At 31.5% G+C, this 18,162-nt stretch overlaps 1 protein-coding gene across 1 annotated transcript; it reads right to left on the bottom strand.

Moving 5' to 3' along the window:
• Positions 1 to 177: 177 nt before the first annotated feature.
• On the bottom strand, positions 178 to 3,701 carry LOC108774403 (uncharacterized). The gene is made up of 3 exons (XM_018540497.1): positions 3,645 to 3,701; positions 3,015 to 3,197; positions 178 to 363 (listed from the first exon to the last, which is right to left on the bottom strand). Exons 1-3 carry the CDS (start codon positions 3,699 to 3,701, stop codon positions 178 to 180), a joined length of 426 nt encoding a protein of 141 aa, XP_018395999.1.
• Positions 3,702 to 18,162: the final 14,461 nt, after the last annotated feature.

Below are 18,162 nucleotides of genomic sequence, written 5' to 3'. Positions count from 1 at the left end.
GAGTACACGGTAGTAGATACAATACATACGATATATAATATGTATCTGACGTATCGTACATACATCTCTAGTGTACAATTTTAAGAATGAATTTTTAAGAATAAAATGATATTGATTTTAACACATACAATATTTTTGAGCATTCACATTGACAAAAGTTACATTTATTTTTAATCTTCATACTTCATCCTTGTCAGAGAAAGCTGGATTTTCGCGAATATTCTGTGATTTGTAAAGATTTGACGAGTTTTTCCCAATGTCATCGCTCTTACAATTAGCATCATTGCAAATAGTGTCAGATGTGGACTTGGGAGGTACAGTAATAAGCTCAGTGAGCTGCACTGCCATGGCAAATCTTAGTGCCTGAAATCAACAATTAAAATTACATGTCATTATACATGTATATATATTTATTTGATATGAAAATTTTATTTGATAAAATGTAATTACCTAGAATAATATTAGTGATTTTTTTATTAAAAATATTCCTACACTTAATTGCAGTAATACACAAAAGCAGTTGAAGATGCGTGTTAGTGTCTTGGAACAATCAACAAATTAATTACAAACAAGATTAGATAAATATGCACGATGTAATTGCGTTTTTTTCATTAATTCTGTCCTTATAGCCTTCTGCATTTATTTAATTATGTACATATACATACGCAGTTATAAACAGCGCGCAAAAACTGTTAACGCGTATTTAATAATTGACATTTTATGCAAAAATAGAATTGCATTAAAATATGTAAACAAATTTTTGCGAATAATCGCGTGTGCGTAGTTTTTTAAAATGCTAGTTTTAATTTTTTAAAAGCTATTACTTGCGTGTATAAGTGTGCGTGTGCATATGTCAATTAGTTTCCCAACTGACTTGCTGTGATTTATTTTTCATGCGGATACGGATATCAGCTCAAGTAATTCTCTCATTTATTTCAAATTATACATAGAACTTAAACTACGAGGAAAATCGCAAAATACATTACGCTTATACCTGACGCGCAAAATTCGCGTCTGAGCATTATATGGTGAATAACAGGTCGGTACATACGCGTATTTACAGTATGTTGCTTATCACAAACATCATACGGCGTAATAATTATGTACGCGTACCTATACAATATATCAAAATAGAAACAATGTAACATTTACCATGCATGATTGGTAAAACCTGCATAATGTATCGAGCTCTGGTCCAAATCCTCGTCGATTGCGTATATACATATATGCTGCATTTATACGCAATTATATACGCCTCAATGCAAAATAAAATATATACATTCTAGATATTCCACTCTTAAGCAAATATAATAATATTGATTTAGATAGATTCTGAAAATGAGAAATTCAAAGTTTTCTCTGCGAATCTAATTGTTCGATCACGGTGATACTATTTAAATTAATCGCTGTTATTTGAAATATTATTCCAACGCGCCGTAGGTGTTATCTAATTATTGTCTTTGCAATTTTCGAAGTTTCGTAAATAATTCAGAATTCACGATCTTAATAGACATTTCGTGGTCTTTCTCGATATGAAGAAGAACAGAATCATATTACACCATGTTGAGAGATATCGACAAATGTACGTATTTCCGGCCTGGTGGCATCTATCTCGATTGCGTGCGCCCGTTTGTGGCAATTACATCGCGAATTACATCGATGATTGACAGGAAGAGATTGAATGTACAGTATGATGTAATTCAATCAGTTGTCAATCAATGGAGACAATCTGATATCGAGCTGGTTTCATATCTAATTGTTCACGTTATTATGCACCATCACCGTTGTACTAGCATATGATATAATAATCGAACGGCCGAATATGAATGAATGAAATTGAAAGAAAAGTTATTTGATGGGTCGTAAATACATCGTGTCGACGAACGAACGCTCTATTTCTGTCAGATTTGCGTATTAAAACCATAATTTCGTTTTTGATTGACGCTATAACAGGATTGACGATCTTATTCACGTCACTCGTTTTTGCTTCTTCAAAGGACTGATCTTTCCTCGTTACATATCAATATGAATGCTAATTCTGATGTTCGACAGCGAAGTAATGCGCGAGTCTGGAACTGTTCCGGTCTATTGGAATTTGTATCCGGTTGCCGTCACAGAAAGGCAAATACAACTGCAGATATTTTCGTTTCGTTGCTCAGAGCATACGATATTATGGAATCTTACGAGAAACATTTCAAGCGGCATTGACCAAGGCTACTTTAGATTCATCGAAGTTCTTTAAAATTCTACATATAGTTTTAACGAGAATAGTGGCGCGATGAAAATGCAGAAAGTGCTGCAATATGTCAATAAAAGATAATGGAAACGACACACCGAATTGTTTGTTATATTATTTATTAAACCGGGAGTTACTATAAAGCTTCTAGTATCGCAACAGGAAACAAGCGAGTTTTGCAAACTTTTCTCACGCGACGTTTTTACTTTGCCTCATTACTCATTGGGTATTTTCTGTTTGATGAGACAAGTTAACACAAATGTCGTTCATTATTATTCTCTGAATGTCAAGAAGAACAGAATGAAAATTATATGTCGACTTGCGACACTGGAAAGCACTAATTCTAGATATAATCTCGCGAAATCGTCAACATTAATCGAGAATCTCATTATTTTTCAATTTTTATTTGCAATTGACAAAACACTTTCTTGCAAGTATTGTGTAAAAATCACCTTCCACTGTGAATTAATGTTTCCTATTTTTTTCTAGGGACTTCATCGACGCGAAGAAATGGATGTAAAAGTGATGGATAACAAAGATAAGGGAAAATTCGGAAAATGACAACCGCGCAATAACAGTGTATTAATTTTCAATAGCAATCGCATTTTGAATGAAACGGAATGTTTCATACATGTCTCGTCGGTATTTATCGAAAACGCATCTCGTCATGATTTATGACCTTCTCGCATGTTAATCTCGCAATATCGTAAATTCTCTCGCTTCATTCGGGGAGCGACAAAAGCATGCATAATGACGACAGTGCGAATCTGGTAACTACCTTCCGTCTATCTTTGCGGGCAGAATACAGCACCCAAATTATGTACGATGCCATTATGATAGCGGGTACGCACACTCCCGCTATAGTGGACGCACCCCGTAGAAGCAGATGATGCAGCCCAAGCAATGTAAATGCGAGAGCCGTTCCACCCGCGACGTATCTTCCGGTACGACGATGATCCTCCTGACAACAGAATCAAATATCACACGCGTGGATTTAATAAATTTGTTCAGATTATAAATAAATAAAGATTATAAATTCTAATCACATTGAGCAGAATTCTCAACTAAAATTATGATAGATTTAAGCAAAAAAATTTTATTAGAATATTTGTTTATTTTTTAATTAGAATTCTGCAATTAATGTAACCAGACCGTTTTCCCAGTGCAGATATTATATGCAGAATGGGCTAAAGTCCAACGAGTACGCAAGCAAAAACGATATCACCGAGCCAGTATTATTCTCCATAACACAGACTCTTGCATACATCCGACTAGATATTTAAACATTCTACCTCGATCGACGATTTCATGTTAAACCCGCCATGTATGAGATGATATTATGTTATATTTTTCCCAGCAGATATCCTGCATTATAAAATCACTGGCGATATTTTTTCGGAAAACCAACCGGTTGTGAAAATGTATTAAAGTCCCTCGATGGAACATTCGATGATCGAAGCGGCATGGCACTGACAGTAACATACAGTTCTTTTTTCCACTATCGAACAAAAAAGCTGCACTTCTTCACAATAGTAATTCAATTTGATAATACGTTGCAGTTTGTTGCCAAATTATAAGACAGTCTTTGACGTTCTGGTGAATTTTCGTCCACGATTATAAACGCATCTCTGATTACAAGGCGAAGTAAAAAGTCAAGTTCTCAGAAATATCTCTTTGCTTCAAATTGGATGTTTAATGCGTAAAGACTTAATAGTACTTTTAATGTGCTTTGTTTGAGGAATGCGAGATATATTACAGAAAGTTTCTTCCTTTCTGAAAGTAGCATCAAACAGGCGGAAGCTTGAAATTCCATCGTAAAATTTATAAATGTCTTTGTATTAAGTTGAGCTTTATATTCAAAGGAGTGAAGACGTTTAATTAAATATTATATACGAAAGAGTACGTTAAATATCATATAATTAAGAATCGTTACTCGTCGACTTTATATATTTTGATGGTGCAGTTCCATATTTAACTGATGGCTAATTATCAAAATTGTCATTTCTATTAAAAGTCATAATATCAATTAAAAATCAATAGAAATTTAAACACATTTCTACAAAAATTACATATCAAAAACATTTATAAAATTTTGCAAACTATAGCAATTAATATCTAATCATTTTATTTTTTCTTAATATGATACGTTATTAAACAATAGTATATAATTGAAATCTTTAGATTCATATTGTGTTAATTGTACGTAAATTGAGGCCTATAATTTTATTTGTAGATTTATTAATGTTATTAGGGGATAATTAAAACGGCCACGTTCGTGCGACGCAGCCGCAGTTAAAAGCCTCGAGTAATTACATGAAAAAGAAGCCACCGAAGAGTGGCCACTTTTCCAGAAAATATATTACAATGTAGGGTAATTCACAATTAAAACCAAATAAAGTGATAAAATCGCGCCATTATTACAGAAATTTCAAGCGTTTTCCGCTCGTTGATAAAGATTCATTGTTTCTTTAACACTCGCACGATAGATACGCGCACAGTAAACACACGATACACACGGTACGTACACTGGAAAAAGAATATTAAATTTTAATAAATATTTTTTTGAATAGTTCTAAATAAATATTTAATAAATGTAAAGATGTTTGATACAAAAACATTAATTTGATTTAATTATAATTTTTTTTTATTAGTAAACATTTATTTACTGCAAGTAAATGTCTACTTAGTACTATTCAAAGATATATTTATTCAAGTTTAGAAAATTTGTTTTTAGTAAATTAACACAAAGTTTAAGAGCGATCCGCGAGATAAGTAATTCGGTCGCACGTTCCGCGGTTTCTGCTCGACTTTGTGGAAAGACGCAGAAATGGAAAGTGCGTTTTGCTCGCGGAGGGTCTATGTATCGCCGATCTCGGTTTCGAGAACCGGCGGCGGACCATGAATTTACAGCACCAGCACAATATAAGCCAGACAGGCATGTTAGCATAATAAACAAAAAACACGATGAGTACAGGATACACCCACATCGACGCGTCCATGCACGACGTGCTCGCACTGATCAACGAATTGAAAAGCACGCGTATTGCTAAAATTAGATTATCCTTTTCTCTATGATTCGTGGAATCTTTCGAGAACACGGTTTGTTAAAGCTGTATTGCCTAATTGGCAATAAAAGTCAAATCGATTACGGCTGCTCTGATTTAAAGAATAATATTCAGCCAAAGATATAAGTCAAGCGGAAATTAAAATGTGCATAGATACGTAGATTTGTGTGCAAGTAGGCTTCGTGTTTTTACAAAAAAAAGTTCTGTTTTTAATTTTGTTCTATGATAATTTAAATTCTCTATTTTTTTTACAGAATCGCAATTTATTTATTTAATTTACAGCTGGGTAAAATAAAGCAATCGTTCTGCATTTTTGTTCACATCTTAAAATTATACGAATTGTATATAAAAGTAATGGATGAAAAATGCGATAATTTATAGTTCATAATTTATAATTCATAATACAAATGTACTTGCGAAATAATCATAATTATTGAGATTCAGATTAAATGATGGTATAAATTCAGTTTGCTGTTGCCTAATTAAAGAATAAATTTTTATTAAAACTCAATTTCGTATGTCAATTACCCTCGGGCGAAATCAAGATAAACGGAATATTCGATCCTGAAAACTGGAGGTAAATCTACATGGTGAACGTGATTCATACTTCTGATATAACTCACGATAGACATAAAGTTTGCGTGTTCTACCGACAATAAAATTGTAAGTTTCTCCATATGTATCCACGTGATTGATCGTGAAGTTTCTCGGCGGAAGAAGATAATCTTGCATCCTTGTTGATAATTCTTAATCAGGAAAAACATGAATGATTAAAACGACGCTATTAACGTCACGATCGAACAATTTTGCAAAATTTCCAACTTGCGACTCAAGTAATCGCCATTGTTTGCCACCAACTTCGTTCACGAAACCCTCGAACTTTCAAGATGTAATTTCCACATAACGCATAATTTTAACTTGACACTCGCAACTCTGAAGCCGCGAACTTCGCAACTGTAATTTCCGCGTGATTTTCCATATCGATCATCCCGTACTAATCTGCAACATGCAAAGTGTAATGGACCCTTCTTGTATTATTCAATTTTAATCTTACAATTGACGAGCAATTTCTTTTTCTTCCTTTATTTATTTATGTTTTTTCTAAGAGATGTCAACCATTGAAGAAAGAATTTGGTAATAAACCAAACGTTTAGTGAAATAATGCCAATTAAATATTTTATTAATAATTCGCAAGTATAAATGGCTATAATATTTCGTTTATCTCGCGGTGAGTAATATACTCAACGAAATTGCGGCGAACGTGTTTTTTGTCAGCTAGCACGTCGTAAAACCGACATCGTTTCTGGTAAAATTATTCTGTGAGCAAGATATTTTCAACGACGAAGTGCCAGATACATTCTAAAAGTTGATAAACAACTGTGACTGATACCTTTGTAATTAAACAAATTCTAAAAGTTTTATAGTGGTTTTACATATGAAAACATCTTTTTACAAAAATAGAAATAATATCTTTTTAAAGTTAAAAATAATATTTAAAAATAAATCATCTTTATTATGTCAATATTTGTAACAAGAAATAATAAATTCGTTATATAATTAAATGAATTTATTGATATTGTTGATTTTTTTGCGAAATAATATCATTTTATCATAACAAGTAATGACTGTATATAAATGTTTGTTATAAAAGAAATAATAAGAAAATTTATATTAAGTTTTATTTAATTGAGAGACTAAGATGAGTTAAATGTATTATAATATTTAAAAAAAATTGTTTCTAGAGAAACTATTTGTACATAAAAGAGTCACGAAGCACACACATTTAATTCGATTATACAATACATATATATACTGCAGTACACAATGCATTAACAGTTTGGTTATAACAACAATCTAATTTATTGGTTCAATGAAATTTAAATGAGATCGATAAATTAAACGTTAAACTGCTATTATGATGCAGCCGATTCAACGGATTAATGCACTGTACTATACATCAACTGTAAATATTGTACCTACTAACAATAACATAGCACTCTGTCGACATAAAAGCTCACTGTACGATAGCGGTATCTTTCAGAGCAATTTCGTAGCTTATATTATACATTGTGTACTGCATCAGTCGATAAATATTAAACTTTGATATTTTTATACTTTTATTACTGTATAGAAATCGAATTTTATATACTGACAACAGACGAAATCACATGGTATGTAATAAAAATTCATAAAACCTGTAAATTATGCTTCAATTTTTAAAGTTAAAAAAAAATGAATGAGTTCAATAAAATATTTTATATTATCGTACATATCTTCTGTAAATTAATTTTTAATTAACTAAAATTTACAAGAACTACAGCAAAACAATTAAAATAACTAGTTTTTTTAATTTCTTTTTTATGTTAAATTACTTATAACAGAGAGTAGATTTTTCATAACTCCTATTGCATTTGAATAATTGCATTAATGTAGTTATTTTCCTCTTTTCTCTCTCTTTTTACAAATTTATATACATTGATAATATATTTAAATATATAATAGAAAATAAATGTTAGTAAGTTATAAACAAAAATACATATCTATATGTCAGACATTTTTCTACTTGGACTGCAAATTCGTTTGATAATCAAATATTGTTAGTCTTATTACTATTACTGACATTTCGTCTTCGTTTGCGTTAACTATTCGTTAAATATCGCTAGGTCAGCACCAGTGAACCCAGCTCATCGCTTTAGCCCACACGCAAACTGAATCGACGGATAGGTTTTACAATTACAATTGCCATATTCCGTAAACAATTATTCGCATGTGACAAAAGAAGCGTTAGCCGCACGCGGTTAATGACGGGAGTGAACTTACATAAACTATCATTTGCTGGCTTGGAAATGCAGTGCAATGAAAAAACTCGATATCCTTGAAAGAAATGCATCGAGGCAATGTATGTCATTATCTCCTAACCGTTATAACGACGATAATTATCTTCTGTTTCACTCCCTTTCTTTTTCTCATAATTTCATGGGAACGAAAACGGCGACGACGACGCGAAACCAATACGCGGTACGGATCAAAGACGATGGCATCAAAGTTACGCCGATGTCATCGTTCGCTTCTTCAGAGAGTCACTGAGATGGAAAAACTTGAAGAGAATGTTCTTGCAGAAACAGCATCATACTACCAATTCTAGAAATGTATTTAAAAAAATGTTCACTTACGAAAGCGAAGGCAAAGTTAAAAATCATTCATTTTGACACCTGAATGTATTAAACAAACGATAATTATTAGCATAATATTATAAATTTATCTTGAAATCCTATAAAGATTATATGATATATTTTAGCAGATATTATATAATATGTACTCGTATAAATGTATTGTAGTTTCTAAATTAATTCTTAATTAGTGTCTATTTATTCAAGCAATTAAATAATGAATACGTTAATTTTATGTTTTCATTTTGTGTTTGATAGAAATTTAATTTAAGACAATTATAATTAAGTATAACATCGAATTCACATTTTTTCTTTTTATTAAAAAATCTAATAATGAAAATCCAACTTTTATAAAAATCTAATTTTATTGTAATTGAAATTTTTAGAGCGAAAATATAAAAATTTATATAAATTTTTTCAATTACTCTTTTAATAAGAGAAAATCCAAGAATTAATTCCTAATTATTACGATTTTCATAAATCTTTTTAACAAAACGCAGAAATTTTCGAGAAATTGATACGCAAAGCTGGAGAAAGTTACTGTGCAATTTTGTGTACTGTCGATTTGCAAACTGACCCAAATATATCAAAATAATCGTTTCGTTTTCAGCCGACCTTGTACGTTTACGATTTATCAACACGAGGCACGAAATATTTCTCTCTACGTCAAGTTCTGTATACTTGACTTCCTTTTTCTTCTTAACACTCATGGAGTGCGAAAAGAGACGACGATGCGAGCTGTCGTCTCCTCTCTTTCCATGGTAAATACATACATATGTTTGTACTGAAACTATCAACGAATATTTATTTGGGTGACTGCTTTTTCATTCCCGTAATAAAGAGATTAACGCGTCATTTCGTCGTGTAAAAACGAGGAATAACGAATAATATCGCGCAATATTTTACAAATACACATATCTTTTTTTTAAAGCAAAGGATTATGAAAATACATATCTTGTTAATTAATACATTTATTGGCTTACATTAACATGTGGACTATTAAATTTATAAATTTATTAATTAATGTAACGTACGTTGATCGAACTTAATAGTAGAGGAAAGTTGTCGATACTGACATAAGCCGCCTAAAAAGATATTCCTTTATTTCTTGGAAATTAACTATTGCATTTTATTAATAAAGATGAAAACATGATTTGTTTAGATGATTAGAGCGAAAAAGTCAATTATTGTAAAATCGTAAACAATATAGGTGTTATAAAAACTGCTGTATAATCTAATGAAGATACTTTCTAGTTTACCATTACATATTTATAATTCGAAACTTCTACTTTTGGCTTTTATTTAAGAAAATTATCCAAAAATAAAGTGATAGATTGGTGACCTTCCTCTAGTATTTTTGTACATCTCTTATGCGATATTTTTCAAGAGTACGCAATGTACTCCCCTGTAATTTACTCCAACTTCGTAGCGTGTAAATGCCGTATTAGTTCGTGAAAGCCATGAACTATAACGGTCGACTCGCGATGCATGTGCGAGCGATGGTCTGTCCGCCTATTCGGTAGACAAATTTTCGATATAAATCAGATGAGAGTACCACCCCTCGAAGAATGAGATTCGCGAGGAGGGGTGGAACGAAGACGCATGATAGGGGTCCGCGTCATTGTTTCGCCGCTTTCGTGATGCGATGAATAGGACGGCCGCGAATGAAGTTAATCCGTATTTATAATCGTGGGACGGGGAGTGAGAGGGAGAGGCGCTACGCAACGCGTGCGTGTGTGACCTTAAGAGATCGTACCCGTAACGCCGCATTCAAAGCACTAATTCTCTCTTTCTTGCGTCTTTCCCTTTCCCTCGTCATCACCTGAATGCGAGCGGAAGCCCTTTCACGCGTGCCGATTTTGTCGTCTGGTTGAAAGAAAGGCCCCCTCGACGAACTTTGCTCTTGAACCACGACGGTAGGAGCGAGAAAACGATAATTTTAACAATTATCCGCATACCCAGATTGACGAGTTTTGTGTCGAATGGGACGACAGATACAAATTATAATTGTAATGAAAATCGTTAAACTTAAAAAAAAGAATGTTTTAACGTGTGAAAAATAAATATCCAATCGGGGATAATATTTAAACGGGCAGTTTACTCTTTCTTGCTGCATTATTATAATATAATATATATGTTAAATATATATATACTCAGAATATTTATTTATGAAAATAGACGAAGACACTAAAATGGAGTTTTGCGTGCTTCGAGAAAACAGCTAGAAGTTTAACAATTATCTGCATACTCGAATTGACAAGTTTTGTAGAACGAGATGATAGATATAAAATCAGAATTTAATTATCACAATATGGAATTGTTATAATCTTTTTGAGTTTTGAAAATGGAAAGCACAACTAATATCTCTTAACCGTGTCGGTTTATCCTTACGGTCGATGCTGCATTATTAACATAAACAACACGTGCTGGACGTACTCGGAATTTTTATTTCTATGAATAAATCAACAAAGGCACTGAAGTACTGCATACTTTCTGTAACACGACTAGCAACTCGGTTTACATTTTAAGAACGTTCAAGATGAACTGGGCTTCTCGGATCGCCGCACTCAGCAACCGCATAAACATTGGCTTGCAGCTGCGGCTTATAATCCTTTCTTCGTAACCGTAACAGTATCATCTACCATATATACATTTCGACCTCTCTACTTGACTCCTCTCATCGCAAAATTTTCCGTTATCCAACAGGAACATTTATTTAAAACGAAAGTACAGCTTTTTTGTACGATGTTGAATCATATTATTGATATTATTCTACTGATCGATTGAAATTTCAAAAGAACATGAAAAATATTACAAAAATCATGCAGTCTCATCTGCTGTTTATTTCATATTCTACATGAGAAAAATGTGTTTTCTCATCAGCTGCCGTAATAATCGCGCACGTTGTTCCGAAGATCTCCGCTTTACGCATAACCGTCGACTGTCCGCTTTTAATTAGCAGGTACCGCACGCGAGAGCGATTTCAATCTGTTGCAACTTGTTGGGGGGATATTCCAAATGGCCTTGCACTACAGAGGGACAGACAGTGTTGTGTTCGTGCATCTGTGAACCGATTATACTATGGCTTGAATGGACACAATGGTAGCTGTTCGTGTCTCGAATTAACACCAACTGATCGAACCAGGAAAAGTGAAGAACACTGTTTGAAATGATCATACACCAGAAAAAAGTATTGAATTTTAATAAATATTTGTTTAAATAGAACCAATGAAATATTTATACTAAATATATAAACATCAGGAGACGCGGTAGTGTCTCCGGCCATGTTCAAAAACTGATATATTCTTTGGCACAAGAACATTAATTTGATTTAAATATCATTTTTTTATTAAATAAATATTTATTTATTACGAGAGTAAATGTTTAGTTAAGATTATTTAAACAAATATTTAATAAATTTTTTAATGTAAAATAACCGTTTTCCGATTATATGTTTTATTTGTTTCCGTACATGAATTCGGGCGTGTTATTTAGCGTTTGCAAACGCTTTATAATCTGGATTATGTAATCGATGTTGAAATGCGGGAAAAGAGAAAAGCGTCTCTGTGATAATGGAATAATCCAACATAATCCATTACTTGTCGTACAGTCAACAGAAACACTCGCTGCGACGATTTTTATCATCTTTCTTTAATGAATAGGCCTATCGCCTCGCGATAGGGAAGATAGATCATCCGCTTTTGTTCGTATATATCTTTCTTGATGTATCATTGTCTCGATAACCAAAGATAAGAGGAATAACGGTTTATCGTTGCATCACGGATACCAATAATCCGATTTAATCTCAGTTTCATCATACGATGCAAGCGATATCGAATGTGGTATGCGGCACACGTGGAGTAAATAAAACGACCCCGCAAGATATCCCAGGTAAAGGCGATTGACCGGTGACGAGTGCAATAAACTGCACCTTGTTTATGTTCTGTTGTAACTGTTCATAGAAAATCCCGAAACAGAGCCACGAAATGTCGTGTGTTTAAGTACGATTATGAGAGAAAGATAGAAACTATAAAAAAAGAAAGGGAAGGTATCGCTTGCTTGTAAAGCGTCAGACCAACGAGACTTAATAAAGACTGATGAAAATCAGAAACATCGAATTTTATCTCCGCTCATAGTCATTTTCCTTTTCTTATCCGTATTTTATATTTGAAAATACAGAAACTACATTTGTAATATTTTGCGAAGCCCTAAATAAAGTCGTAATTGCCTAGAACAGAGATTCTCAAAGTACGAATGTGTGTGTGTGTGTGGTGGATCCCACTGGTGGTTCGCGAAACGACTGGTGGATCGTGAAAATTAGAATATTAAATTACACTTCGTTACTTTGCGTAATTGTCCAAACTTGAGACCGCGCGTCTTTTCACGACTTCGTATACATGTGTGAAGTTGGATCTTCAACGATAGTAGGAATCAAAACCAAATTTCGAAATGAACTGTAATTATCAAACTTCTTGTGTTTGAAGATAACTTGAGGTGCATCAAAATTGACATCAGAAATAGGGGATAAAAATATTCTTCACATACATCTGCGATTATATAATTATCTTATTAATTTTATTAAAAAAAGTATTAAGTAGTAAGAACAAAAATGGTACAAATATAGTTTAAATAAATAATTAATTTACTTATTTTTCCCATTATTTCATATTTACCAAAGCTAAATAGATCAAAGATGTTTATACTTAAAAAATAGTTTGCGATCTATACAATCTCTGGAAAACTCTGATCTAGAGAAACAGAAAATGACATTCACTTGATATTATCCTCGTAAAGAACCTTTTTAAAACGTATTTTTACTTAATAATGTATTCTCTCTGTCTCGAGAATGCATGATTGTAAATAAAGTTCTAAAAAAACGGAAAAATTTAGAGGCTTTTGTAATTCGTACAGATAATTTTTACATTGCAATATAACAATTGTCATTTTAAAATATAAATGTACAATTTATCTATATACATAGTATTTATTTTGAAGTTCCAAACAAACTGCATTATTGTTGACGCTATAGATCTCTGTGTTTAGTGGAATGGAATATAGCACTCATTCGATCCGCTTTAAAACAGTTTTGTTATAAAAAATAGAAAAGAGTACGAGAAAAATTTCGATACCTATCTACAGAGATAACTTTAACGTTGTAGAGTAACAACTATACCGCTTGAATTGGATATCGAGAAGTAGTTAGAACCCCATTTCTATATATATATGTATATATATATATATATGTATAAAATATCTAGAGTCCAATAAAATTGTACTAGTACGAGGATTACTCATCGACGGAAGAACAGCGGGACGTAAAACTTCTGAGTATCAAAAGTTGCAATAAAAGTCGTTGCAATAAAAATGCACCCTATGGATTATTCTCCCTTACGGCCAACGATATGCTTTACGAATCATATTTCCTACAGTTGATGTGCAATCGCATCGATCGTGAGAAAGTTTAGGACATTTTCATCTAACATGTTTTTCTCAGTAGCCATACAAACACACAATGACAATGACAATGACAATGTCTTTGATTTTCACGCAATTTTATGGAAAATTCGAACATCATTAATCAAAGAAAAGACATACGTCAGGAATTTTTTATTGTAGATGTAGAAGCGCATCTGCTTTTCGTCGCTAGTGTCGTCGATCAACCGGAATCTAATTGAGGGGAAAGCCACCCCACGAGGTTCTCATATAGGCCCCATGGCGCTGGAAGGCGCATATTCGGGATATTATGCGAGGATGTATCCCCAAAACCGCGTAGATTGGCGACGTTGTTCGACCCACGAAATTACATCAGTAATCCCCAAACGCCGTCGGCATTTACATAAAAATAATTAAACATCTTCCCCTCAATGATAACTCAATACCATTATATAAAAAAAAGATGAAAGATAATTATAGATTCCATAGATCTCATATATCTATCTGAATTATATTTTAGGGAATTATAATAAGGTGTTGCATTTGAAAGTTAAACATTCTCTGAAGTAAAATCTGTTAAAATGATATAGATTGATCACAATTCTGTTAAAATAATTTACTTAAACTGTTTTTCATTCAGGAAAACTTGTATCCATTGAGATTTACTAGCCAAATTCCTATTATATGAAAAGAATAGTTTTATTAAAATATTTAAGAAATAATTAATCTAGTTTTATTGTTAAAGTAAGTATTACTAATTAGTATCATATTTTAGAACAAAATCGTGAGAAAAAAATTTTTTCTCTAAATTCGAGAATTAACTTCTTGATGCTTCCAAACGGTCACCCCATCTTCAAGTTGTACCACATACTTCGCATGCTTAACTTTGGCAATCGTACAGGAACTGCTGTACTTCAACGACCCACGAATTCTGTATGTTAACATATGTATAATTGTGACATATCTGATTAGTGATGCACGAAGACGAGACAAGACGATATTTTGAAAAATATCGTCTTGTCTCACAAAAATATTGAAAAATTAATTCTTGTCTTGATCTCGTTATCAAGATAAAAAATAAATCTCGTCTTGATTTCAATATTCTCGAAAATATTGATTTTTATTACAAATTTTTTAATTTAAAATGTAATGTACTAAAGACGAGACAAACGATATTTATGATTTTTTACTAAGATCATATTTCTGAATCTGAAAGTATAATCCAATCAGTGCGAACAAAATTTCCAACAGTTGCAAAATAAACTTTCTGCTGAACGCAATTAATTGAAAAAAGAAAGGCAGCATAGACGATTGGGCGCATAAGAGTACGTTTCCACTGAGCACGTCACGACGTCACGCGTTAAGTCGTCCATCGTGTCACGACGCGACGCGATAAAGAGAAAAAGAAAAGTTTATAATATTACAATAAAATTGTATTGATTTTATTTTATTGCAATAACACAATATAGTTTAATATAGATTATAATATAGACAATGTAGATTATAATATATATAAAATAGTAATACTCTATACATCAGTGAAAACATTTATATTCATTTATATAAGTATGAATAATAAGCCATAAACGTAATTAAAATTATTTCTATATTTTCTATTAGATGTTATCTATTAATTTGATATATTTCCAATATATATATTTATTTATTTGATATTCGATATTTTCGATATTCTTGAGCCAAGAATATTGATCTTGGAAAAGTAATATTGTCTCGTATCGAAATTTATTAAATTAATATTGTCTCGATATCGTCTTGATTTCGAGACAAGACAAGACAAGAATCTTGATGTCTCGAATATTGCGTGCATCACTAAAAGGAGTTGTCGTTTTTCATTGTTAACAATAAATCAAAAGTTATGTTTATACGTGTCTGGGGTAATAATTATTTTTTGTTTATTTAAAAACTAAACTAAAGCATTTATTTAAGTGACATACAAGATTATGTAGGCAAAGAATTGTCAAACATCATTACGTATTTACTGTTGGGAGCCTCCAACCACCATTCGAATTTTATGACACACGCCGAGTATTTTTACGACGACGACCAATGAATACCTACGATCGATTTTCAAAGCACTCCGATAAGGAAGCACCGCGTTTGACGTTTTATTTGGTTCTCCCCTGTCCCAGTCGTCATTAGCTCCGTCCTATTACGAGGAAGACCGGTTAGATTGAAGCCCTCTCGACTATGTCATTGAGATAAAAGGCAGGAACAAAGATGTAAAGAAGACATTGCGTCTTTCAAATTAAGACAAGCTTTTCTCTTTGTGATTTCTGAAGATAATCAAAGAAAGTAATACCATATTATTTATTTATGTGCGTATATATAAGTGTATATATATATACACTGGGCAACAAAATTAACGTAACACCTGTTTCATTCTGCAAAAATAGGCAAACTTCAAGATAGAATAACTTCGTCAAAAATCATCGTATCGAGATGTTTAAAAAAGAATTTTACAGCTTGAAACTTCTACTTTTCAGTTATTTCAGAAGTTATGTCTTTTTAATGCAGATTTACAGCTCGTTTTTACCAAATATAATTACTAATATGTAAGTGTACGTATTTAAAGTTTCTATAATTAGCTATAATTATAAAGACTGAATACACTTCAAACTTTTCCAATTATATATTGTTAATTTAAAAAAGAATAAAAACTATCACAAAATTATCAAGTTTTGGAAAACGTCATTAAATTATAACAAATTTAACATGCGTATTATAACAATACGTGATAGATAATATGAGACAACCTCTGGTTATTATTAGCGAATATATATAATTTAATTATTAAATATAAATAAATAAATTATATTGTATTCGCTAATAATATTAAGATGATAATTTAAGATATAATTTTTAGTAAAAACGAGCTAGAGGCCCCCCCCCCCCCCCGCCGATTTTATCGGCGGTCCTCTTTTCTATGTAAATTATACTTACTCGCAAAAAACGAGCCATTGGAAATGAAACAACAGCCTATTTTTGCGGATAAGTATATATTTGTTGTTTTATATATATATTTTTATATTTTATTTTTTATTTTATATACATTTTGAATACAATTTTATAATACTATCTTTGTGATTGTAATTCTTTATTCCATTTAATACATCAATAATTATGATACAATAATTATGTGTATATTACAATAATATATAATATAATAATTATTTACAATAATAATATATACAATTATAAATGCTGTCCAAAATACATTAAAAATGATATTAAAAGAGATTACAATTAAAAAATTTTATTAATGCGGGAATTACACGAAAACGTCGAAAATATGTATAATAACACAAAATTTTGTAAATTAATAATTAGAATATTTATAAATAGAAGTTAAATATTAACAATAATTAAATTGTATTCATTTTTAACTGTTAACTTATTATTATGAAATTTATTAAGTATAATATCTAATGAAATTTAATAGATTTATCTTGTGGTGCGCAAGTTAATATCCGATACAAAAAAGAAAAATTTTCGTAGTGGAAAGCGAATTTAATGTAATCTATTTCTACGTTAATTTCGTAAGACCTATTTGTAAAGAAAAGTTAAGCAATCCATCAAACATCAACAATCTTGGTACAAGATTTTGTTATAGGTGTGAATCTCGAATTATCCTGATCGTTTATGAAATAATTTTAGCAGCGTGTCAATTATAATTACCATTTTTATCGCATCTTTAACATTATATCAAAATTTGTATGCGAGAAAATATGTTCTGCCATTACTAAAAATTGTAATCTTTTATTGAAAATGAATGGATAAAATGATTTCCTTGTTGAATAGTAGTTACGAAGGAATATATTCAATAATAATAAAATACACGTATTACTGTAATCTTTTATATGTGTGGATACGAAGTTTCTCGGGTACCAACTGTTCGAGATGAACCGAACCCAATAATAGTGGGATTTTAAAGAATTATTTTCATATTGAAATAATTATTATCTAAAATTTGATAATATTTCCCAATACATATTTCTGTATGTCTAAACATTTTAATTATTATAATCCCGCTAATATGAGGGTACCCATTCGACTTATCTCGAATTTTTTGCATCCACACATTTTTAATCAAATTCATATATTTACAATAACATTATTGAAAGAGTACAAAGCATTTTGGACTATCTAATTCGACAAAAATCAAAATTTGTTAAATATATAATCTTATAATACATGCATTTTATTACAAACATAGATATATACACATATAAGCTGCAAT

The sequence above is a fragment of the Cyphomyrmex costatus genome, unplaced genomic scaffold (assembly GCF_001594065.2).
Source record: "Cyphomyrmex costatus isolate MS0001 unplaced genomic scaffold, Ccosl1.0 scaffold254, whole genome shotgun sequence".
Lineage (NCBI taxonomy): Eukaryota > Metazoa > Arthropoda > Insecta > Hymenoptera > Formicidae > Cyphomyrmex > Cyphomyrmex costatus.
This window is presented reverse-complemented; position numbering and strand designations above follow the sequence as displayed.

Excerpts from the sequence above, each read along its gene's own strand:
- LOC108774403 (XM_018540497.1), bottom strand. The coding sequence starts at position 3,701 with ATGCCGCTTCGATCATCGAATGTTCCATCGAGGGACTTTAATACATTT. Across the intron at positions 3,198-3,644 it reads TTAATACATTTTCACAACCG|GAGGATCATCGTCGTACCGG; the intron begins GTTGGTTTTCCG and ends TTCTGTTGTCAG. Across the intron at positions 364-3,014 it reads CCCGCAAAGATAGACGGAAG|GCACTAAGATTTGCCATGGC; the intron begins GTAGTTACCAGA and ends TGTTGATTTCAG.